This window comes from Neophocaena asiaeorientalis, unplaced genomic scaffold (genome assembly GCF_003031525.2).
Source record: "Neophocaena asiaeorientalis asiaeorientalis breed wild unplaced genomic scaffold, Neophocaena_asiaeorientalis_V1.1 scaffold629, whole genome shotgun sequence".
Lineage (NCBI taxonomy): Eukaryota > Metazoa > Chordata > Mammalia > Artiodactyla > Phocoenidae > Neophocaena > Neophocaena asiaeorientalis.
Genome location: NW_020175468.1, coordinates 6,044,846 through 6,069,360, shown reverse-complemented (window position 1 = coordinate 6,069,360; position 24,515 = coordinate 6,044,846). Strand labels below are relative to the sequence as shown.

The 24,515-nt window shown below is 49.6% G+C and overlaps 1 protein-coding gene across 4 annotated transcripts; it reads right to left on the bottom strand.

Moving 5' to 3' along the window:
- Window positions 1-8,345: 8,345 nt before the first annotated feature.
- Window positions 8,346-23,495, bottom strand: PLAUR (plasminogen activator, urokinase receptor). 4 transcript variants are annotated; one of them, XM_024768668.1, is made up of 7 exons: window positions 23,269-23,493; window positions 21,545-21,655; window positions 20,129-20,269; window positions 13,464-13,616; window positions 12,753-12,887; window positions 10,393-10,539; window positions 8,346-9,495 (listed from the first exon to the last, which is right to left on the bottom strand). In XM_024768668.1, the coding sequence occupies exons 1-7, from the start codon at window positions 23,318-23,320 to the stop codon at window positions 9,242-9,244; spliced, it is 993 nt and encodes a 330-aa protein (XP_024624436.1). In that variant the 5' UTR covers window positions 23,321-23,493; the 3' UTR covers window positions 8,346-9,241. The 4 variants fall into 4 exon arrangements, with proteins under 4 accessions (XP_024624436.1, XP_024624438.1, XP_024624437.1 ...); XM_024768669.1 differs by lacking the exon at window positions 23,269-23,493 and adding an exon at window positions 22,139-22,274 and having other exon boundaries at window positions 8,348-9,495; window positions 20,129-20,272; XM_024768667.1 differs by having other exon boundaries at window positions 8,350-9,495; window positions 20,129-20,272; window positions 23,269-23,488.
- Between the last annotated feature and the right edge of the window lie 1,020 nt (window positions 23,496-24,515).

Here is a 24,515-nt window from a genome sequence, read left to right as displayed (position 1 = left end):
TCCCCCCAGGAGTGGCTTCCCCCACCGGGGACGGGGTGACCTGTGGCAGGTACCAGGCACACACAGTGTGAGAGTGTGAGTGTGGGGCTGACATTTCCTGACCTTGTCCTGGATCTCAGGGTCACCCTATCTTGGAGGTCTCCAGCTTTTCACTGTGCGTGATAAGGGTATGTGGAGGGCTCCCTGGAGGTCCTGGAGGGGGCTTCTCTGTAGGTCGTGGCCTGGGTGTGTGAACGGGTGGGGAGGGGCAGCGTTTGGAAGGCATTTGTTGAATCCACGTGTGTGTCCACATGCCAAGGTTCCCCATACACATTTTCCCTCCAGGGCCCTTCAGGATGCCCTCCCTGACTCAATTCCTCTTCAGGGGCACAGAGGGATAGAGAGATGGAGAAACGAAAGATGGCAATGGGGGAGCCCAGGATGGAGGATGTAAGGGTAGAAAGGAGAGGCAAAGGTAGAAAGGAGAGGCGGAGAGACAGGGAACAGGGAGACAGTGGGACAGTGAGAGGGGAGAGAGTGGGGAATGAGGGAGATAGGTGATAGAGGGGGCTAGAGAAACAGAAATGACAGAAAGAGGACAGAGAGACAAGGGAATGGGACAGATGGGGGACAGAGAACCAGAGGTGACAGTAAGACAGGGACAGAGAAGGAGAATGGGGGCAGAGAGGGAGGGCAAAAATACAGGGGGACAGAGAAGGGAGTCGAGAGGATGATGGGGGGCACGCAGAGTGACCCAGTAAAAAGGGACAGAGACCAAGGGACAGATGTAGGGGACAAAGACAGGACAGAGAGCTGGGGGACAGGGAGGCAAGGAGAAAGGGGGACAGACAGAGAGGGGCAGTCTTGGAGACTGAGGGACAGAGGACAAGGGTAGGGGGACAAGGAGAGAGACTGAGGGACTCAGAGACAGGTGGACAGAGGGACCCAGAGACCGGACAGAAGGAAAGCGAGGCCGGCCCCGAGAAGGTTTTTAGAGAGGGCGCCGCGAGAGGGTTGGGGGAGCCGGACTGAGGGGAGGCGCCGGAGAGCTGGGGGTCTGCGGGCGGAGGCGTGCAGGAGGCGTGTGCGAGCTCGACTCGCGGCCGGAAAGTGCGGGGGCTGGGTGACGGCAGAGGGTGTGGGTGATGGAGAAGAGGGGAGCGCGTGCAGGGGGTGTGTGAGGGGGAGTGTGTCACGTGAAAGGTGAGGGTGCTGTTGGAAGGGTGCGCCACGGTGCGGGTGTGTGTGGAGGGGAGAGTGTTGAGTGAGGATGTGTGTGAGGCTGAGTGTCCAGGGAGGGGAAGTTTGGTGGGAAAGGTGAGTGTGAGAGGTGGTCAGTGGGCAGGTGGAGGTGCTCCGTGGACAGGTGGGTGGAGGTGAAGGCGGGGGCGTGCACATATTCCAGAGGGGGAGTGTAGGTGAAGGTGTGAGCGTGGAGGGAACGGGAGTGGGCTATGGGAAAGGTGACTCTGAGAGGTATTCTGTGGACAGGTGAGTGTGAGGGGGAAAGTGTCATGTGACAGGCTGTGAGCTGAGCCACTCTGAGAGGAAGGCAGCAGCTTGTTGTCTGGGCAGGTCCAGGATCTCCCAGGGCAGGGCTAGGCTGCCCTGGGGTCAGGTCTCACCCTCCCTCCTGTCCTCACCAGAAACTCCTTGTTTCTGCATCATTCCCCAGAGGGAGAGGCTCCGGTGGACCCCTCCCAGGTCCTAGCGTCTAACTTCCCCAACCTGCTTCTCTGCTCTTCCAGCCCCAGTCTCTCTTTGTGTCCCTGTCTCTCTATGTGTTCTCCCTGCTTCTCTTCCATTGTTGGTGCTGACTCACCTCTCCAGACTTGAGTCCCTTCTCCCTCCTGGGAGGTGAGTCTCCCTGAGCCCACTTCTGTGGGACCTTGTAGACCTGGTGCAGCATTATCACCCTTAGGACCCAGGAAGAGCGAGAAACCATGGGAGGTAGGAGCCCTCAACCTCTCCCACCACCATTTGACAATCAGGGAAACTGGGATATGCCAACTATGAAAATCCTTGCTCTTTATCTCCATCACTACCAAAAACTCCTATATCCAGGTCCTCCACCAGACTTCAGCTCCCGGCACCTCTTCTGTCCTCAGTGCCGAGTTCTCAGGACCCAAGCTCCTGTCAACCTCTGTATCCCCAGGACCATGGCTCCCAGCATCCCTTCTGTCCTTGGGAGCCAAGCTCCCATCTATGTCCCCAGGGCCACAGCTCCAAGTGATTCCTTTCCTTTTCAATTCTCAGTTTACCTTTCTGTAAACTGGGGAAAGGGGTGTCGTGCCGGATAATCTCTAATCTTCCCAGGGCTCATGTTCTCTGTGTTAAGATAAGTGGGAAAGAGGTGTCCAACCTGGATTTGGGATACTGGGTTAGGGGTTAGCTAAGGGTTATCTTTCCTCCCAAGAACCTATAGGTCCCCTGCTCATGGCTCTAACCAATATCTTCTGCTGCAGCTGCAGGGCACCCTGTGGGATGTTGGTCCCCTGCATCGGCAGGCGGACTCTCAACCACTGCGCCACCAGGGAAGCCCTCATCTGTCTTTTTTGGTTCCACCTTTTCTTCCACCTGAGGTGGTCCTGTCCTTATCCTACTTCACGGTACTTTATCCATTAGGGTTTTCATGCCAGTGACAGAAAATCCAACCCAACTGGGTTAAGAAAAAGAGGATTGTTTCACATATAAAAAAGTCTTGGGGGGCTTCCCTGGTGGCTTGCGCACCACAACGAACAGTAGCCCCCGCTCACCGCAACCAGAGAAAAGCCCGCGCACAGCAACGAAGACAACGCAGCCAAAAAAATTAAATGAATAAAATAAGAATAATAAAATAAATAAATTTATTTTTTTAAAAAGTCTTGGGTATGACTGGCTTCAAAATGGTCTGTCCTAAGGGTAAATAGTCCCTTCGTGTTGCAGGATGGCTGGCAAATACCTCTGGGGCCACACTTTCCCCTCACATTTGGAGAGGGATAGAGAGAGGAAAAGACAGACTCAGAGAGTCAGACTGTGGGAGACTGAGCAGAGGAGAGACTTGAAGAAGCTCCCTCAGCAGAGTGAGGAAATATTTTTCCTTAGAAGCCCCCCAAAAACCTTCCATTGTGTCTCATTGGTCCAGATGATGCCACCCGCCTATCAGCGAACCAATATCAATGGCCAGGGGATGAGATTAAGCTGGTTAAATTAGATATGAGCCACAGGCTCCCCCTACCACCAGGTCAGAGGTGAAATTAGATTTCTCAAACAGAAATAGACATTGGGGAGACAACTGCTGTGCCTGCTATTCTGGGGGGATGGGCTGCACACCGTGCGTTGACTATTCTTGAGTTTTTGAGGTCCAGGGATTTTGTTAGTTGTTTCCTCAGCATTATTCTGCGAGATAATAAAAATATATATTGGTCTCTGCCCCTGGCTCCTGGCACGGAGCTCCTGAAACCCTCGTAGTTACCTAAGTGATAAGAACACCAGGAGAATCTTTTGTTCTAATGTTTAGTCTTTGACCCCAGTTCCCCACACAAGGATCCCGAAATCCTTGTCATTTCTTGGGTGATAAGAGTGTCTCTTGTTCTAATAGGTGATATTTGGTGGGCTCCTGGATGAGGGCTGGTCACCGAAAAGACCAAACTATGATTACAAGCATGGAATTTTCAGGCCTGATCCCCATTCTCTTGAAAATGGAGTTAATGATCCATGATGCCTACATGATAAAGCCTCCATAAAAATCCCAATAGTATGGGGTTCAGGGAGCTTCTAGTTTGGTGAACACATGCAGGTGCTGGGAGAATGACACGCCCAGAGAGGGCATGGAAGCTCTGTGCCCCCTGACACATACCTTGCCCTATTCATCTCTTCCATCTGGGTGTTCTTCTGTATCCTTTATCGTATCCTTTTATAATAAACTGGTAAAGGTAAGTAATTGTTTTCCTGAGTCTTGTGAGCCCCTCTAGCAGGTTAATCAAACCTGAAGAGGGGGTCATGAGAACTTCTGACTTGTAGCCGATTGGTCAGGAGCACAATCTAGACTTTCAATTGTCATCTGAAGTGGGGACTGTGGGACTGAGCCCTTAATCTGTGGGATCTGACGCTATTTCCAGGTAGGTAGTGTCAGAATTGACCAGAAGGTGTCACAGAGAATTGCTTGGTGTGGGGGGGAACCCCACCCCCACATTTGGTGACCAGAAGCGTTGTGAGTGTGGTAGTAGTGTGAGAATAAAGGAGACACACAGGAGAAAGACACAGTAGGGAAGAACTGAGTTGTTCCCTATACAGGAGGAAGACTGGGTGGGTGATTTTTCCTAATACACATTCCCTCCTCCTTTGTTGCTTCCTAAAAGAATCCTGATTTTGTTCAGGCATCAACCTTTTTTTAATAACCAAATGATGTGCAGGAAGCCCTAGGAGTAGGGTCTGAATATACTTCACCAAATATTGTGGTTCCATGCCCCTTTCTGTGAATGCTATAGGCATGGGGGTATGAAACAAATCAGGTGAATAAAATGTGGGGAGAGCAAGTCAGCCTGGAAGTTTTGGGATAAGCTTTCTTTGCTTTAAAAAAGACACCCAAGGGCTTCCCTGGTGGCGCAGTGGTTGAGAGTCCGCCTGCCGATGCAGGGGACATGGGTTCGTGCCCCGGTCCAGGAAGATCCCACATGCCGCGGAGCGGCTGGGCCCGTGAGCCATGGCCGCTGAGCCTGTGCGTCCGGAGCCTGTGCTCCGCAATGGGAGAGCCCACAGCAGTGAGAGGCCCGCGTACCGCAAAAAAAAAAAAGACACCCAAGAAGAGATGGCCCTTTGTTATTGCTTCTGAATGCGGGTGTGATGTCTGGAACTGCAGTGGCCATCTTAAGGCCATGAGGTAGATAAGCTTGAATGGATCCTTCAGGACATAATGGAAACACTGAATAAGTCAACCCAAGAACTGCCCTAACTCCTGAGCTCTTGTTCTGTGAGATAATCAATTTCCTCTTTGTTTCAACCATTTTGAGTTGGGTGTCCTCTTAAATACAGCCCTGGCTACCATATTGCCTGCGATTCACATAGAATACATGGAGGCAGCCCTGCTTGCAGACGAAAACACTAAGTGGTAGTTTTCTTTTTCGATTGCTCCCCCCATCCTTGTGATAGGATCTCTCTCACAGAGGTGGTTTTCTCAGCTCTGGCCAAGTGGGTTGTTTACCATGAGAATTGCCCGACCAGTGGATGCCTGTTTACAACCTGAACAATTGTATGTGGTGGCTTTGACGTAAACTTCCCTGGCCACAGCAGCGGAGGTCGTAGGCAGAGCCCTCACCCAAACTGGACCCCACCAGAGGAGTCTGTCTGTTAAAATTTTAGAACCAGACAAAAGTAGTTCTTGACATTTCAAGGGCATATGTGGCTACTATGCTTGAAGCAGAAGGTAGTCTGTGAAGAGACGAAAATAAAGTGAAAGCCCAGCCCATGAGGGAAACCACACACTCAGGGTAGGAGAGGGAGTGACACAGAGGGACAGAGAGATTTTGCAAAACAGAGACAACATTGATTTCACACAGCTTTTCAATGCTGTTTCTTGTCCCTGGTGCAGCCCAGAGACCTAGCTCTTGCTCGGATCTAAACTTCCAGTAAAGCTGTCATTTTTGCTTGAGTCAGCTTAAACAGATTTTATTTCTTGCAACAGAGATCCCTGAACAAAAACTTGGGAGCCATTTACTATGAGGTCCTGATCACAAGGTCTGGTGTAGAACATTCTGAGAAATTTATCTCAAGCCTCAGTATCTGCACCATGGGACATGTATTTCCATCCTTTGATCCCCACAGTAGGGCATCATGGGAGATGCAATCTTAGACTCCAATCTCTGCCATAGGGTCTCCTGGGAAATGCAGCCCTAGCTTCAATTTCTGCTGTAAGGCATCACGGGAAATGTATTCCTTAGCCTCCGATCTCTGCTGTGGGGTATCATGACGGATGCAATCCTAGCTTCCACTTGTCACCCAGGGGAGCAATCCGAGGGTCCCTAACCCACACTTAAACTTTCTCTATAAAACATGTACACCTATCTTAGGCAAGGAGGTAAGGAAGCCACCCCCCAACCCCTCCCATTTCTAATAAAAACCTCACTCTGGGCAAACTCGCAAAAAACCTGACTGTATCTGTATTTTCTAGCTGTGTTTACAAGACAGGAACAAGAGAGCGTTAACCATAAGACATCGGTATAAGCTGACTGAACTTCAAAACTGGGATAAAGGTTGCTCTACAGCTCATTACCATCTCATTGTAACAATAAGATCTCTGCCCACTGGGCCATATCGGTTCAACCCAATTCCCACCCAGACACTCAAGGGCCGAACAGGGCAGAAAAAGGCATGAACTGCATTCTGGGAAATCATCACCCATTTCCATGAATCAGGATGACAAAAGACCCCCATCCCCAATAACCTTTTTCACGTTTTTCTATAAAAAGCTTGTCCCCGGTTGTAATCAGAGCTTCCCTTCTCCATTCTTGGGCCATTGAATAAAAACCTGTCTTGCTTGAGCCCAACTCAATTTCTTTATTGGCAGAACCTGAGCGGGAAAGAACTTCCTGAAGGACGGGGTTGAGGTCGGGTGGGAGGCAGGGCTTTGGTTCCGTTAGGGTCCCACGATGGGACCTAATTCAGTAACACAATTTCTGCTGTAGGGCATCACGGGAAAGGTGAAACTAGCCTCAATTTTAATTATGAAGCATCTGAGAAAATGTCATCTTAGCCTCATCTCTGCCTTAGGGCATCATGGGAGATATAGCCCTAGCCCAGGTTTTGTCGTAAGGTACCACAGAAGATGTAGTCTTTCCTTCCTTCCCTCCCTCCTTTCTTCATCACCTGCCATGTCCTGGGCGCTAATCTAGGTACTGAGAATACAGTAGTGAGCAAATAGAAGGGCTTGCCTTTTAGGGAGATTCTAGTGGGGAGAGTTAGCAAAAAAACAGACAAACAAGTGATTGTTTCAGCCAACCATTGCAGTATAACAGAATCCTCCAAAACTCAGCTATGTAAAACCACAACCTCTTTATTTTATGTTTCTGTGGGTTGGGAATTTGAGCAAAAGGCATAGTGAGATCAGTGCGTATCTGCTCCACAGTGGACTGGGGCCAAAGTGGGCTGGCTTGAACAGCTGGAGATGGATGGGCTGATTCACATTTGAAACCTTGGTGCTGATTGTTGGCTGGTGGTGTGGGTTGAATTGTGTCCCCCCAAAATATGCTGAAATCCTAACCCCCAGGTTCCATGAATGTGACCTTATAAGGAAATAGGGTCTTTGTAGATGCGATGTTAAGATGAGGTCAAACTGCGTTAAGGTGGGCCCCTAAATCCAATGACTGGTATCCTTATAAGGACAGAGAGATTTGGAGACACACAGCCATAGTCACAGGAAAGAAGTTCACGTGACAACAGAGGCAAGGACTGGAGTGATGCAGCCACAAGCCAAGGACTGCCGAGCATTGTCGGCAACCCTCAGAAGCTAGGAAGAGGCCTGGAAGGATTCTTCCCCAGAGACTTTAGAAGAAGCATGGCTCTGCCAACACCTTGATTTTTTTATTTCTAGTATCCAGAAGTCGAGAGAATAATAAGTTTCTGTTGTTTGAAGCCACTGCATTTGTAACTTTGTAGTAATTTATCATGGCAGCCCTAGGAAATGAAAACAGCTGGGTTTCTCAGGTCTCCTGCACATTACATCTGCTGGGGTTGCCATGTCCAGTGTAGCTCCTTCACTCACTTAGCTGGTGCGTGGGCTGAGATGGCTGGAACATCTGGGGCTCTGTCTTCATGTGGCATCCATGCACGAGTAGCTTGGGTGTCCTCAGAGCATGGCATTCTCAGTGCAGGAGGACTCTGACCCAGCAACCAGCTTCTCCAGGGTTGGACGGTTTCTGAAACCCCCGGCCCAGAGCATGGCATGGCGTCACTTCCACCACATTCTCTTGGCCAAAGAGGTCACAGAGCCAGTCATGCTCAAGGGGTGGTGATGTTGACCCCATCCCTTTAGGCGACCACAGAGACAGTTGCTGATATGTGATTTGAGGAGATCCAAAAAAGAAATCCTGTCCCTCAGGGTGGGAAGGAAAACTGGGAGTTTGGGATTGACATACACACACTACTATATTTTAAAAAGATGGGCTTCCCTGGTGGCACAGTGGTTGAGAGTCCGCCTGCTGATGCAGGGGACACAGGTTCGTGACCCGGTCCGGGAAGATCCCACATGCTGTGGAGCAGCTGGGCCCGTGAGCCATGGCCACTGAGCCTGCGCGTCCGGAGCCTGTGCTCCGCAACGGGAGAGGCCACAACAGTGAGAGACCTGTGTACCGCAAAAAAAAAAAAAAAAAAAAAAAAAAAAGAAACCCCGTCCTTCACCTGCCCCCAAATACCACAGAAAATGCCCTTTTTCTTCATCAGCCGTAGGGCCCCAGGGGAACGTAATTTTGTGTCTGTGGGCTTGCCTCAGCGAACCATGGAAAACATGAATTCTGCCATGGTACTCAGTCCCACTGAAATGGTAGTTCTGTCTTTTTCTCAATTTGTCTGAGGGTATCCTAGGAAATATAGCCCAGCCTTTATCTCCTGCCCCCAGGGCAGCAGGGGAATGAGGTCCAGTCTCTACTCCTCACTGCAGGGCATCGAGGGGTCATCTCCTAGTCATCTCCTATCTCAGAGCCCCCTAGGAAATGCAGACATGTCTCCTTAGAACAACAAAGTAGTCTGGACCTTTGGATGTGGGAGAAGAGACTGGAGGTTAGTGCTTGGGTGAGTGAATTGGAAGGTTGCATTTGGAGCTCAGAAATAGATGTGGAAGTGGCTTAGGGTGGAAGGCTGCATGGGACAGCTCCCAAGGCTGGGACCTCGAGTGCTTGGGCCCTACAATATGACCCCTAATTCCAGGAGCCTGAGGAAAGGTATCCCCCAGTCATCCTCTCTGGAGAAGGGCAGATCTGGCTTTGTTCACTGATACAAAAATCTTTATTTAAGTACAAAATATTAAATAAAACAAATATTAATTAATAATAATAGCGACAACAATATTAATATCACAAGAGCTCTCGCCTGCTGGCCCGTAGCCTTCCTCTAGTTTTTCTCCTCTGATTCTCACAGTTCTCTGAGATAGGTGTTTCGGCAGCTGGGAAAACTAAGGCCCAGAGAGGGGAGCACACTGGTCTGAGGTCACACAGCAAGTCAGTAGGGCTGGGAGCTAAGGGAAGGGCAAAGGGGTCCCCTGGATCCAGCCAGGGCAGTGGGATTTTGGGGTTCAGGTGCAGAGGAAAGTATCTCCCCACAGTCTGGCAGTCATAAGCAGGGTGACAAAGAGGCTGAGGTGGGCAGGGCCAGGCAGGGGGGCACCCCCCGTGTGGGGCTGGGTAGCCAGGGCTGGATGGTTACAGCCATTTCCAGTACAGCAAGAGACGTTGAGATGGGTGAGGCTGAAAGCTTCAGCCACAGGGAGGCCTTGGCACCAGGAGGGGGTTGCACAGCCTCTTATGGTGTAGCTTGGGTTCCCCAGTCCTGAGGAGAGAGAAGACCATGTGAGACTCCCAGCTCTCGGGCCTGGGACTGGAATTCTCACTGGGTACCAGTGAGAATACTGGTACCCAGTGAGACTTACCCAGTAGAATACTACCTCGTGGTGGGTACCCCCAGAGAAAGCAGCAGGTCTAAGTGTGGTCCTGGGACCCCTGGGGTTCCTTCCCTCACACCCTTCCAGGGGATCTGTGAAGTCAAGCTAATTCTTGTAATAATGCTAAAACCTCACTTGCCTTTTCATGCTCTCACAAATGCGTTGTGCTCTCACAAGGGGTTTCCTAGAAACCCTAGGACATGTGATCTTGCAACAGACTGAACGCAGAAGCAGATATGAGGGTCCAGCTGTCTTCTATTAAGCCAGATATTAAAAAGATTGCAAAATGGTAGAACAATGCCAGTCTTCTCGTTCAATTTTTTCATTTTGGACAATGTCTCCTTCTTTTCTTTCATAAAAATATGTCCACATGTCGTGAGTTTTCAATTGTTCTTTTAAAATGAACAAATACTATAGATATGACTGACGTAAGCAATAATTTTTCAGAGCGAGAAGGAATTTTGAGAGCCCAAAGTTTGAGAACCTCTGGAATAAAGAAACCTGCCCAGAACTTCACAGGATAGGATCCTGGGAGGCCCACCGGAAGTCCCACCCACCCACGGAAGTCCCACCCCCAAAGAAATCCACATTTCTGTGGCCCAAGTATACATTTCCTAATGAACAAGTCCTAATTTCTTACTGCACTCTGCACCCTCCTGAAGGAAGTCCCACCTTCTCCAACAGGATGATCCACCTCAATTAAGTCCAGCTTCATGGGAAGTTACTTCTTGCAGAACCCCCCATCCCCCCCATAAGTATCCTCTCCCAGCCTCCTAATGGCTCACCATTAGTGCCAGTGGCTTCCAGACATTGATTCATGGGGCCTCGGCAGTCAGTGAGGGAAGTCTCTTTAGAGGAACATCCATGGGTGCTGTTCCCCTCACAGCTGTAACACTGGAAGCCGTTCAGTGGCAGGTTTTGAAGCTCCAGGACTTGGAAGAAGACCAAGTGACACAGACACCAAAGAAATTAGCATGAGCGGTTCACAGCATTACATCCCCAGGACTCCCAACTCTCAGCCCTAGATGTCGTGGAGCCCTCTTGTGGTCAGGCATTGGAACAGCACCCTCTTTTGGGGGGGGTTCTCTAGGGCCTGCGAGAGAAATTCCAACCCTCAGCTCCCCACGGGCCCCCACCTGCCTAGACACAGGGTAAGACGAAACAGTCATTGCCTTCAGAGAACTTACGATTTAGAGCTACACTGTCCCATATGGTAGCCACTCGCCACATGTGGTTGTTTACATTGACATTGAAATTAATATTAAATAATAAAAAATTATTGCTTACGTCAGTCATATCTATGGATATTTACTGCATTGGAAATGAAAACCAAGAGACTTTAAAAAATGTATTAGTGGGCTTCCCTGGTGGCGCAGTGGTTGCGAGTCCGCCTGTCGATACAGGGCACGCGGGTTCGTGCCCCGGTCCGGGAGGATCCCACATGCCGCGGAGCGGCTGGGCCCGTGAGCCACGGCCGCTGAGCCTGCGCGTCCGGAGCCTGTGCTCCGCAACGGGAGAGGCCACAACAGTGAGAGGCCCGCGTACCGCAAAAAGAAAAAAAAAAAAAAGTATTAGTTCATTTTAAAAGAAAAATTGAAAACTCACGACATGTGGACATATTTTTTAAAAAGAAAAAGAAAAAGGAGATATTTTCCAAGTATCAGGTGCTCAAAAGCCATATATAGTAGAGGCTACCATATCCGTCAGCACAGATACAGAACATTTCCATCACCATGGAAAGTCCTGTTGGACAGCAGTGATTTATAGAGACAGAATAACACAAAGGATCTAGATTATATTGAAGGGCAGAGTTAGGGAAATTTTCCCTGAGGACAATGTTTTAAAGCTGAGACCTAACAAATCAGAAGTAGCCAGCCAGGTGAACTCCTGGGGGAGAGGTGTTCCTGGTGGAGTGTACTGCATGTGCAAAGGCCATGAGACAGACACATGCTGGATTAGAGAGGGCATAGTATAGTCTTTGCATTTCATTCTAAAAGCAAGGGGAAGGCGTTGAAGTGATTGAGGAAGAGTGACATGATTTGATTTACATTAAGCTGTTGGTGGGAATGTAAACTGATACAGCCACTATGGAAAACAGTATGCAGGTTCCTTAAACTAAAAATAGAACTACCATATGACCCAGCGATCCCACTACTGGGCACATACCCTGAGAAAACCATAATTCAAAAAGAGACATGCACCACCATGTTCCCTGCAGCACTATTTACAATAGCCAGGTCACGGAACCAACCTAAATGTCCATCGACAGATGAATGGATAAAGAAGATGTGGCACATATATACAATGGAATATTACTCAGCCATAAAAAGAAATGAAACTGAGTTATTTGTAGTGATGTAGATGGACCTAGAGTCTGTCATACAGAGTGAAGTAAGTCAGAAAGAGAAAAACAAATACCATATGCTAACGCATATATATGGAATTAAAAAATAACGGTACTGATGAACCTAGTTGCGGGGCAGGAATAAAGAGGTAGACATAGAGAATGGACTTGATGCCATGGGGTGGGAGGGTGAAGCTGGGGCGAAGTGAGAGTAGCATCGATGTATATACACTACCGAATGTAAAATAGTTGCCTGGTGGGAAGCAGCAGCATAGCAGAGGGAGATAGACTCGGTGCTTTGTGATGACCTAGAGGGGTGGGATAGGGAGGATGGGAGGGAGGCTCAAGAGGGAGGGGATATGGGGACATATATATGCATATGGCTGATTCCCTTTGTTGTGCAACAGAAACTAACACGGTATTGTGAAGCAATTATACTCCAATGAAGATCTATTAAAAAAAAAATCACTCTTGCTGCTGTGTTGAACATTGGCTGTAGGGTAGCAGGAGGACCAGCAAGGTCATTGCAACAATCTAGGTGAGCAGCCGTGGTGGCTTGCACCAGGATGGTGAGCAGTGGAAGGATTCAAGAGGATATAGAAGCATGAAGCACAGGTCTTGGTGAAGCTTTGCTAGTTTCATTGAATTCCCACAAAATCCTTCTTTGAGAAAGGGCTCGATAGGTCCACTTTTCAGAGAAGGAAACAGAGAGGAGGGTTTCCCTTCAAGCAAGCAGCAGTCAGCCTGAGTGCACCTCCCCACCCCAATCCCAGGCCTCACGCCGGGTCCCCTGCCCCTTACCTGGGCCCCCATTGCATTTGGTGGTGTTGCAGCACCGCAGGAAGTGGAAGGTGTGGTTGTTGTGGAAGCCAGTGGGGCCTGGGCAGCCAGGAAGGTAGCCACAGCCTCGGGAGTGGCGCTCATCCCCTGGACTCTCTGTGGGGGCAGAGGAGGAGGTCAGATTGTTGATGAGGGGCTGAGATTGGATTTGCCCATGGTAGCAGTCCTCTGTCCATCCTCTGCTTCATCCTTCATTATAGGACCATCATTTTATTGGGAGAAACCATATATCTAGCCAAAAGACACAATTTCCAGCCTCCATAGGTAGAGTCAAGTGGCTAAGTTCTGGTCAATGTGATCTAAGTAGAAAGATTTTATGGGACTTCTAGAAAGGAGAACCTCTACAGAAGGAGGGGTGCCCCCCTTTTGCCCCTTCTTTTCCCCCCCTCCTTCTCCCTGGAACTTGGACATGAGGTCTGGAGCTCAGGCAGCCATCTTGGACTATGAGGCAATCTTGAGAATGGAAGCAATATGTAAGATATGAGAAGACATTTGGGTTCCTGGTGACTGTGGAACTGTCCTAGTGGCCTTGGACTTCCCATCACCGGACTTTCTGTGTGAGTACTAACTTTCTACCTTGCTTAAATCCCGGTTATTTGGGGGTTGTTGTTAAGTGCAGCCTTGGGGAGGAGCAAAGCAGGGAGGGGGAGTTGCTGGCAGGTTGGGGCTCACCTTCCAGGCTCTGGTGGGTTACCACATCCAGGCACTGTTCTCCAGGGTTGCGGCATTGCAGGGTCTTGTCCCAGCCCCTCTCACAGCTCAGATCTGATGACGCACAGGAAGCACATTCGAGGTAACGGCTTTGGGGAAAGGTAGAAACCTGGCCTGTTTAGGGAGGATTAGGAGGGTGAGACTCCATGGAGAGAGTCCTAGAGACCCAGCTTCCTTGAGGACTCACTTCAGCAGCAATTCTTCCTTATCCCACCCTTCAGCCAATCATCAAGTGCTGTCCATCCCACCGCCTGAATCTTTCTAGAATCCATCCCCTCCTTTCCAGCTCCATGACCAGGTCAGGCCTCCTTCAATACCAGCTTCCTCTCTGGCCTCCTGGTTTCCATTCTTGCCCTTCCCACCCCAGTGCATCCCACATAGCCCTAGAAGTATGTTCCTAATACGCAAATCTGACCCTGCCTCTCCTCTGCTCAGTGCCTTCAGAATAAAATCCAAGAAACTCAGCATGGCTTTCAAGTTCCATCAAAGACTGGGTCCTGGTCACCTTTCCTGCCTCATCTCCCTCCACCAGCCACTCAGACTCTACACCAGTTTTCCTCAGTCCCTGAGTATACATGCTGACTCCTGCCCAGCCTTTGCATCTGCTGTGGTCTTTGCCTAGAACCCTTTCCCTGCTCCCTATTTTCCCTATCTCCTACTCATTCTTCAGAGGCCATCTTCTCCAATTTTGCCTCCTCCAAGAAGCCCTCCTTGACCTCCCAGGCTGGATTAGGTGCCTCTCGGGGCTCCCCAATCCCAGCCCTGCCCACTCTGGGTCATCCCCGTCTGGTGACAAGTCTGTTTCCCTCACTGTTTGTTTGTTTTTGGTCATGCCACATGGCTTCTGAGATCTTAGTACCCCCACCAGGGATGGAACCGTGCCCCCTGCAGGGAAGCACGGAGTCCTAACCACTGGACTGCCAGGGAATTCCCCGTTTGTTTGTTTTTTCCACTCTTTTTGTTTGTTTGCTTGTTTGTTTCCTTCTATGGATTCAGTCCCAGGAGGGTAGGGCCAGGGCTGTCTTGGTCATTACTATGTCCCAACACAACCCAGCACAAGGCTGGGGCCAGAGAAGATATTCAATAAGTATTTGTTAAATGAATGAATGAATGAACAATTACTTAAAACCCTTCTATTGTTCCCTGTGGTAGCCAGCTTCCAAGATGACCCCCAGTGAGCCCTGCTTCCTGGTATTTGTCCCTTGTGTAGTCCCTTCCCATAAGGAATAGAGCTGACCTGTGGAACCAGTAGGATACTGTGGAAATGATGGTGTGTGACTTCTGTGTTAGATCACACGAGACGTTGAGATTTCTTCCTGGCTCTCTCTTGGCTCTGGGGGAAGCCAGCTGCCATGTTGTAAGGACACTCAAGCAGCCCCACCGTGAGGTCTACATGGTGAGGAACTGAGACTTTTGCCAAAGCCACGGGAGCTGATCATCCATGTGAATGAAGCTACCTTGGGCGCCTTCAGATGACTGCAACCCACTGTCATCTTGACTACGACATGATGAAAGATGCAGAACCGCCTAGCTAAGCCACTCCCAGAATCATGACCTTCAAAAACTTTGTGAAATAATACATGCTTACTTTTGTTTTAAGCTCTGGGGCAATCTGTAATGCAGCAATAGATACCTAATACACTACCCAATCATGTCAGAGGTCAAAGCCTCATTTGATTGATCTGTGATAAACTTGCCTCTCACACACACCTTCCAGTCCAGGCCAAGTGGATGAGTTACTTTTCCCTGGAAACACCAGAGTCATCCCTCTGCCTAGGCCTTGGCTCACACCATTCCCAAGCCTGGCATGCCCTTCCCTTCGTGACCCCAGATATCCGAGTTTGAGTTTGGGCCAAGTCTTAGAGAAATTAGAGGGCTGTCTCAGCCAAGGCTCTCAACTGGCAGGCCAGCAGCTGTAATTAGGTGAATTACTTACCTCCAAAGCCAGATCTTCCCCACCCTCTCCCCAAAGAAAAATAACTAGAAGGCTGACAGCCCACATCTTCTAATATGAACCACCATGAAAATGAAAACACGAGCTGCCATCACTGTCAAAATAGCTCATACCACACATGGGTCTCCTTTGTGAGCTCTTCTTATGTCACTCTTCTAAATGGGGGTGATCCTCAGGCTCTGTCTTAGGCCCTTTTTTCATTTCTCATGGTACACACTCTCTCCCATGGGATGTTATCCATTGACACAGTTTTATCTCCACCTACCTGCTGGGAACTCAGAAATCTCTCTCCAGGTAAGACTTCTCTCCCAGCTCCATACCTGTATACCCAAGGGCCTCCTGGAGGCCCTTCAAACACCTGAATCTCTACCTGCCCCCAGCAAGAATCTCCATCTTCTCCAAACTGCTCCTTCTCCTGAATTCCACATCTCTGAGATGGCCCATCTGGTCCCCCAGGGTAGAATCCTGGCAGACTCCTTGATCCTCCATATCTAGGCACCCATCTGATACTTCTACTGCCCTGTCTTCTGGTTCTGTAATCCTTTTGCTCTACTGTTTCTGATATCCAGTAAGTACATCTATTGAGTTCTCAATTTTAGCTCCTGTTCTTTTTTTTGTTTTTTTAGCTCCTGTTCTTTATTTCTGTTGGAATCATTTTAAAACTGGTTTCCAGATTTCTGCTAAAAAGTAAACTTTCCTCTATTTTCTTGAATATATTGATCATAGCTCTTGTAAAGTTCCTCTGTCTAGTAACGCCAATATCTGATTCATGGGCTTCCCTGGTGGCGCAGTGGTTGAGGGTCTGCCTGCCGATGCAGGGGACACAGGTTCGTGCCCTGGTCCGGGAAGATCCCACATGCCGCGGAGCGGCTGGTCCCGTGAGCCATGGCCGCTGAGCCTGCACATCCGGAGCCTGTGCTCCGCAACAGGGGGCCGCAAGAGTGAGAGGTCCGCGTACCACAAAAAAAAAAAAAAAAAAAAAAAAAAATCTGATTCATGACAAGTCTGTTTCTATTGTGGGATTTTTCTCTTGGTTTCCGGTCAGTTGGTCCTTTCTGATTTCTTCAGGGTACCTTGTACGTTTTGACTAGATGCCAGACACAGACGACTATTTGTAAAGGCTCTAAATGATGTTCTGCCAGAGAGGATTAGGTTTTCTTTCTGTCTAAGATCCGACGTATGCATTTTTAGGGCTAGTCTATTTCAGTTTTGCCCTTACTCCTAGGATGTGGTCCCAGGGGAAAGCCTGAGACCTCTCTTTCCAGCGTGGCAACTTCCGTCCCCCAGCGTCATATGCCTGCTGGAATTCCTGCTCAGTTCTGTAGCTTCCCAGATACTATTTTCTGTAGAGTTCCTTGGAGTCTCACCCTATGCATGTACGGCTTGCCAATGACTTGAAGGAAATTTGCAGATTTGGGGACTCCCTTTTCTGTAGTTCCATGCATTCCAGGATTTTACTTCTCATTTTCCAGACACTCTGGCAACCCCAGACTCCAACCTCTGCCTTGTCAGTCTAGTGACGATCTCTTTCTATTTGCGTTCTAGTTCCCTTCCAGAGCAGTGAATTGGCAAGTGCATTCATGGAAAAAGCCAGCTTGTCTGTGGAATTCGACTTCTGTGCTCCCCTTATTTCGAAGATTGGAGCACCTCAACTTCCTCTCTTCATTTGCTTGCTCTTGAGTGACTTTAATAATTGTTTATAATTTGTCCAGCTTTTATAACTGTCATTGGCAGGGGGGTTGGTCTGATACAGGTGACTCCACATGACCAGAACTGCATAACCACCCCTACATCTAATCCATTATCACACTCTGCTCATCTACCTGCTAAATAGCTCGTAAATCCATCCACTTCTCTCCATTTGCACAGCAGACAGACACTCTCTTCTTCTTCTTCTTCTTCTTCTTCTTCTTTTTTTTTTGGCTGCACCACGCGGCATGTGGGATCTTAGTTCCCCAACCAGGGAATGAACCCGCGTCCCCTGCAGTGGAAGCACGGAGTCTAACCACTGGACCGCCAGGGAAATCCCTACACCCTCTTCTTTATCTGGACAACCTCACGCACCTCCAAGTTGGTCTCCCCTCATCTACCTTCCCTCCATCTTTCCTTCCCTCCTATCTCTCTTCCACTCTGAGGTCAGAATAGCGTGTCAAAAAATACAAATCTGAGGGCTTCCCTGGTGGCGCAGTGGTTGAGAGTCCGCCTGCCGGTGCAGGGGACACGGGTTCGTGCCCCCGTCCGGGAAGATCCCACATGCCGCGGAGCGGCTGGGTCTGTGAGCCGTGGCCGCTGAGCCTGCGCGTCTGGAGCCTGTGCTCCGCAACGGGAGAGGCTCACAAAAAAAAAAAAAAAAAAAAAAAAAAAATCTGATAGTGATGCTCTGTACTTGAAACCCTTTCATGACCTCCCAGTGTTTCCCAGATGAAGTCTATATGCCCCACCATAGCCTAGAAGGCCCTGTATAATGTGACCTTGCCAATTTCAGCAGTTCCTCTTGCCCCATCTCGCCCTTCTTCCAGCCATGCTACTTTCACCCTCCTCTGGGCCTTTATATCTGTTGCTCCCTCTGTCTGGAAAAGCCTTTCTACTGTCTTTTTAACAGTCTGACTCCTATTCATCCCTCAAGATCCAGCTTAGCTGTTGCTTCCTGTATAGGAAACCTTCCCTGACCTGAGTCAAGTATCTCTTGATTCTTAGTTATCTCAGCCCCGATCACTCTGGCCTCTGTTTCCCCTGTCTCAGCCCTGACAATTCTGGACTGTGCTTCCCTGTTACAGCTCTGACCTCTCGGGTCTCTGTTTCCCCTATCATGGTCCTGACTCCTTTGCATGTGCTTCCGCATCCCAGCTGCGACAAATCAGGGCAGTCACCGACAGGTGATGGGTCCGTCCGCCTCCCCCCAGCCCCGCCCACATACACATACACACTAGACTATGAGCCCCATAGGGGCAGGGCCCAAGGCTATCTTGGTCACTCCTGTGTCCCCAGTATCACAGAAGAACAGGATGTGGTTTAACCAACTATTCTAGTCATCACAAACAGGGTAAAATGGTGTTAGATATGGGGCTGATAGGGACTTCCCTGGCTGTCTAGTGGTTAAGATTGAGTACTTCCAATGCAGGTGGCATGGGTTCGATCCCTGGTCAGGGAACTAAGATCCTACGTGCTGCGTGGCACGGCCAAAAAGATAAAAGGGGGGAAGCTGATATAGATATATTAGTTATTAAATTACTGAATTGACAGCTGCTGCCCAAGAGGACCCCTGACCGCTCCCAACCCTCTCTGTACTTTATTTTTTTGGCCACGCTGCACAGCTTGTGGGATCTCAGTTCCCCGACCAGGGATTGAACCTGGGTCACGGCAGTAAAAGCCCGGAATCCTAACCACTAGGCCACCAGGGAACTCCCTGCAAACCTGTCTTTAGAACTCTCATGTCCTCAAGATCCACTAAAGGGGTAACACCAGGCCCAGCAAGTGGTCTCCAGTTCTGACTGGTCAATGTTATTCTGTGGCACTGACCAATATGGTTAAATGTTTTGACTATTATCTCTGATTACGAATATTATTTAGACTCAATTACAAGTGCTTTCCCTTCAGCACATCTAACAGAGAGAGGAAGCCGGCATCCTCTCTTGTCATTTCCTTGAAAATAAACCTCTGATTCAGTCCCCACCAACAGATGAAAGTTTGAGGTCAGGATAAATGAAAATCTCGTGGAATCGGGATGGATGAAGAACAAGGGAAAAAACCCAGTGCAGAGGCTGGTGCTCTGCTTCCTGACGTCATTGTGACTAGACTGGCCTGAACCCATTTCCTTCCTCACCAGGGCCAGAAAGAGGAATCTGTCTGACCGCGCATCATGGGTCCCTTCGCTCCCCAACCTTCCTCTGCTGTGAGAACTTGTGGAATTTGAGCCTTTCTAAGTCTTTTTCTTATGCTGACCAGAGCCTAAAGGCATGAAACTCAACAAAAAGCCTTATGGAAGTTTCTTCACATTCTTCTTTGCTGCCCAACTTAAGAATCATCGATTCTAGGGAACTTTCCAAGCCCACGGCAGCCTGTCTGATTCCCTCCTATTCTGACTTCCTTTAAGAACTCTGAGTCTTTGGTATCTCTGGTCTTTGTACCCCTTGCTGAGCATCTATTGCTTGAATCATCTCCTGTCCCATGAAAACAGTTACATGGCGAAAACATCAGTGAGATACCTCACCTACCTCTCAAGTGTGTGTGTGTGTGTGAGGCTTCTTAAAGGCAGGTGTTGCATCTTATAAATAACAACCACACACACACACATACACACACCCCCACAAACACATATGAGATGGGATAGGATTAGGGATGGGATGCGTTTGTAGATGGGAGTGGGATTGGGGACAGTTGAGATGAGATGGGGTTGATTAGGGGATAGGATGAGAGATGTCTTTGGAAGGAGGATGGGTTTGAGTTGGAGCGTGTTGAGGATAAAAGGAAGTTGGGGACAGGATTGGAGGTGAGGTTGAGTTGGGGTTGGAGCCAGGCTGGAGATGTGTTTAGGATAAGGAAAGGTTTGGGCCGGGGTAAGGCATGGAGCTGGGGTTGGGGTGGCCTAGGATGAGGGATAGGACCAGGATGATGATGGAGGTTGAGCTGGGGATGGTTTGGGGTTGGGGATGGTGAGGGCTGCCCTACTCACCAGGACTGGGCTGGTTGCACATGTCTGACCCACACACGGCCTCTGTCAGGGTGATGATCTGCGTGCCAGTCCGATAGCTCATGGTCCTGTTGGTCTTTTCTGGGTGGGTACAGCCTCTCTCCACCACCTCCAGCTCATCACCTTCTATAAGGAATGTCTCATTGTCACCCCAGAGGCTCTCCTGGGCCCAACCAGCCTGTGACACTCCTGGTTATAAGGTCACCTGCTCCCAGGGCTGATCCCTGCCAGGCCTCTCCTCTTGCTTGAGTCCAACTCTCTCTTTTCTAGAGTTATGAACCCTCCCCCCAACCCCCTACACTGGAAGCCTATTTTCTTTTAGTGATAACACTATCCCTGGGACCTTCTGGATCCATCTACCCGCTCCCTCCTAGCTTGGTGATCTTAGCAGGGAGATGCCTCTGATAGGAATCTTTAAAGGAAAATGCTTCGAGCTTACCAAAAATATAAGAGAATGATATAATAAATACTGTGCTTTCATCACCAAACTTTATAAAATATTAGCATTTTGCTATATTCGTTTCAGATATTTTTTAAAAAAGAAACCAAGTTTAAAAGACAGTTAAAGCCTCCTGGTTACCTCCCTCCCTCAAATCCCACTTCCCTTATGCTCTGTCCAGAGGCAACCACAGGTGTAGGTAATTCTAACACCTCTGTATGCAGAATATTTATTATTGTTTACTTGTATATCGTTTATTTATTTTGATTGTTAGATACTATTTCTATTAAAAGGTGTCAAACTCTGCAACATGCTTTTTTGTTTTTCTTTCAACCTTACATTTTTGACATGTATCCAGGTTAATACCTGCAGCCCTAGCTCCTTCATTTAAGCTGCTGTGGGGTATAATGCGTGATTATACTGTAACGTTTTTCCTCTGCTGACAACTGACTTCAGTCTTTCCAGTTTTCCATACCACAAACGTTCGGGCTAAGAACATTCTTTGACATGTGTCTCTGGGCAAGTGTGGCCAAGGTTCTCTGGGGTCTCTACATTCCTAGAAGTCCAACTACTTGTTGTACGGTATGTTCATCTTTAACCAGATATTGCCTATTGCCACGTGGCTCTGTTTGGTGGATGCACCAATTTACCCCCTAACGGCAAAGCCCGCATCTCCACAGCCTCATCGACCTCAGTATTGTCAGATTTTTCTTTTCCTTTTTTGCTGCACCAAGTGGTATGCCGGATCTTAGTTCCCCAACCAGGGATCGAACCCGTGCCCGCTGCACTGGGAGCACAGAGTCTTAACTACTGGACTTCCAGGGAAGTCCCTGTCAGAGTTTTAAATGCTTGTCCATCTGGGGGCTTGTAACCGGTCTCCGTGTCATTTTCATGCGTATTTCCCCGATGGCTCGTGAAATAAGGTTTCTTTGTCACTCCCGTTCCCTACTCCAGCTCACCTTCCCATATGTGCAGGACCGTGGTCCTGCAGAGGTCCTGGCCGGGGGCACACTCTTCCACGCTGCAACTCCCGGTAGTCTTACACAGCATGCACTGCAGGCCCCGGGAGACTGGGGGCAGAGGGGGGAGAGGAGAGGTGTTATCGGTCTGCGCCAGGATCCCGCTCTCGCCCCCTTAAGCCCCAACACCTGGACCAAGTCTCCAGGCCAGGTGCACTCGGGTTCGGACTCCACTTTTGCCCGCCCCTGGGTTCCAAGGCTGGTTTCCAGCCCGCTATACCATCCTAGGCCAACGTTCTATCTCCACCCTCTACCCTAAAGTTCTTTCTCCGTCCACAGGTCCTTCCCAAGTCCAGCCCTCGCTCGCTTTCCCTTTAATTCTGTCTGACCGCCGGGCCCATCCTGAAACTCCAACCCCCCTCCTCTCCGCGGGCGTGGACGTTCTAGCCCGGCTCCCAATTAGGTCCTTTCCTCCACCCCGCCCGCCTCGGCCCACTCCGCCTCGCGAGCTCTCCTAGGGGTGTTCTAGCCTCACCAGCTCCAGCTAGTCTTTATGTTCTACCCCCGTTCCCGATGCCCTCCACTAATGCCCACTGGCTCTCCTCCCCTCCGTAGCCTCTCCCCAGCGTTCTCTCTCTCCACCCAACAGTCCACACCGAACTTCTAACTCCGCGCATCAGCCGTGCGGAGATTCTAACTTCACTACTACTGTGGCCTCCCCAGAAGTTCTCCCCGCTCCCACTAGCTGCTCCGGAACTGTTAGCTCCTCCCACTTCCCCTCCCCGAAGTTCTGGCCCCGCCCACTAGCTCCGCCCCAAGGCCTATCCCTGCCCATCACGTCTCCCTTGAGGTCCCTTCCCCGCTCCAAATTCGGAGTCCCCTTCCGAGTCGTTACTCATTCTAGGCCTCCCGCGGTCCGGAAAGCTTTCCCGGTTATTCATTACCGAACCATCTCCCAACCCCTACCCCCAACCCGGCCCTGCCGCGCCCTGACAGCAGTTCCTTCTCAACTTCCTTTCGTTTTCCAACCCTTTTTAGATTTTCCAGAGAAAGGAGGTGAGAAGTCTCGTCGGCTAGAGGATAGTGAAAGGGAAGTCACCTCGAAGGACGAGCCTTGGGTCCCCGGCCCCCGGCTCCGCGACGCTGAGCCTGACTTTCTTTAGAACTTTTGTTAAATGAGACGCTGTCCTCCCTGTCTTGCAAATGTGTCTGTGTGTGCGTGTGTGTGTGTGTGTGTGTGTGTGTGTGTGTGTGTACGGGGGGGGGGGGGATCTGATAGAGGGGAGAGGGCTGTAGGAGCCCCCTGCGGGTCAGAATCCCACTTACAAGGACTTGCTGTGTGACCTCGGACCAGTTACTTAACCTCTCTGTGCCTCAGTTTCTCTGTAAAACGAGGTTAAAATAGTTCCGCCCGCCCAGTTGGCAGTTGCAAGGAAGGAGCTTAGAAGGGTGCCTGGACTAAAGAGCGTACTCACTACATGGCGGCTGTTGTTAAGCGCCTTCGCTCTACGAATATTTCCTGAGCGTCTACTGTGTGCCTGGTACCGTGCCGTGTGAGGCTGCAGACAGCAGGAGAATTATTATTTGAATGTGGGTGGAGGGGCTGGGGACTGAGCCCTCCTCCAAGTCAGCAGACTCTGAGCTCTCTTCTCTTCCCCTCCCCCCTCCCTTCCCTCCGGTCTGACCCGGTCCCCAGCGCAGAGATTCGGGCACCCAGCCCCTACCTGGAATGCAGGTCTGAGCCAACAGTAGCAGCACCGGCAGCGGGCGGCCCATGTCCGGCGGCGGCTCCTCTCCGCGGTCTCCCTGCACCTCTCAGTCTGGCCCCCGGGAGGAGACAGTTTTGTGGCCCTGGGGGCTCCTCCCAGAGGTTTGCGAAAGAGCGAGTCAGCTCCAGATGCCTGGGTCATCCACCCCCACCCACCTTCCTCACAAACTTCCTTTACCAGGACGCGCCAGCGAGGGGTAGAGGGGCTGGCTCTGCTCTGACTCAAGCTGGCCGTGGTCACAGCTCTCCCCAGACTGCCTGGGTGCAAATTCCACTTCTCTCTCTTCCTGCCATGGGACCTTGGGCAAGGGCCCTCACCCCTCGGATTAAAACTTGTCACGACGGGAAATTTGTGGCTGATTATTAGATAATATAGGTCCTTCTTTAGTTTTGTTAGGAAGGATAATGGTATTGTGGTTATATGGGAAAATGTCTTTATCATTTAGAGCTGCACGCTGAAATATTTGGGGATGAAATAATACAATGTCTCCATTTACCTTAAAACACTTCAGCCAAAAAGAAGATATTGCTGTTATGACCATGGTTTTGTGGTTATGTGGAAAACTTTTTCTTATATTTTACGGAGATGCTCAATGAAATATTTAGAGGTTGAATGTCATCAATGTCTGCATTTACCTTGAAATATTTTAGGAAAAAAGAAAGGCAAAATAGCTGTATCAATTATATCGAGGTAATTTATATGCCATTCTGTCTCCTCTGTGTTTGTAAATGTTCATAATAAGTTTTTTAAAAGGAAAATAAAGTGCCAAAGGTAACATAGTCTCTCCCTCCCAGTCAGAACAATTTAATGCAGTTGAATTAAATGCCTGAAACAGTCACTGGTCCACATGGAGGGCTCAACAATCTCTGTCAACATTTACTGAGGACCTACTTTGTGCCAGGCACTGGTCCAGAAGCTGGGGACACAGCAGGAAAGTCCCTGCCCTTGTGACAATAAGGCATAAATATGTTATCTAATCTATTGCTGTCAGGCTGTGATAAGTAAAGTGCAGAAAAACAAACCAGATTGAAGGAGGTACAAGGGTACAAGTGAGGCAAGATTGGTTTTAGGCCAGGTAATCCAGGAGGGCTTTCCTGAGGAGGTGATATTTGAAGAGCAGCTGAAGGTAGTGAGGGAAGAAGTCCAGGCAGATGGTCCAGGAAGAATTCCAGGGAGAGGAAACTGCCAGTACAAAGACCCTG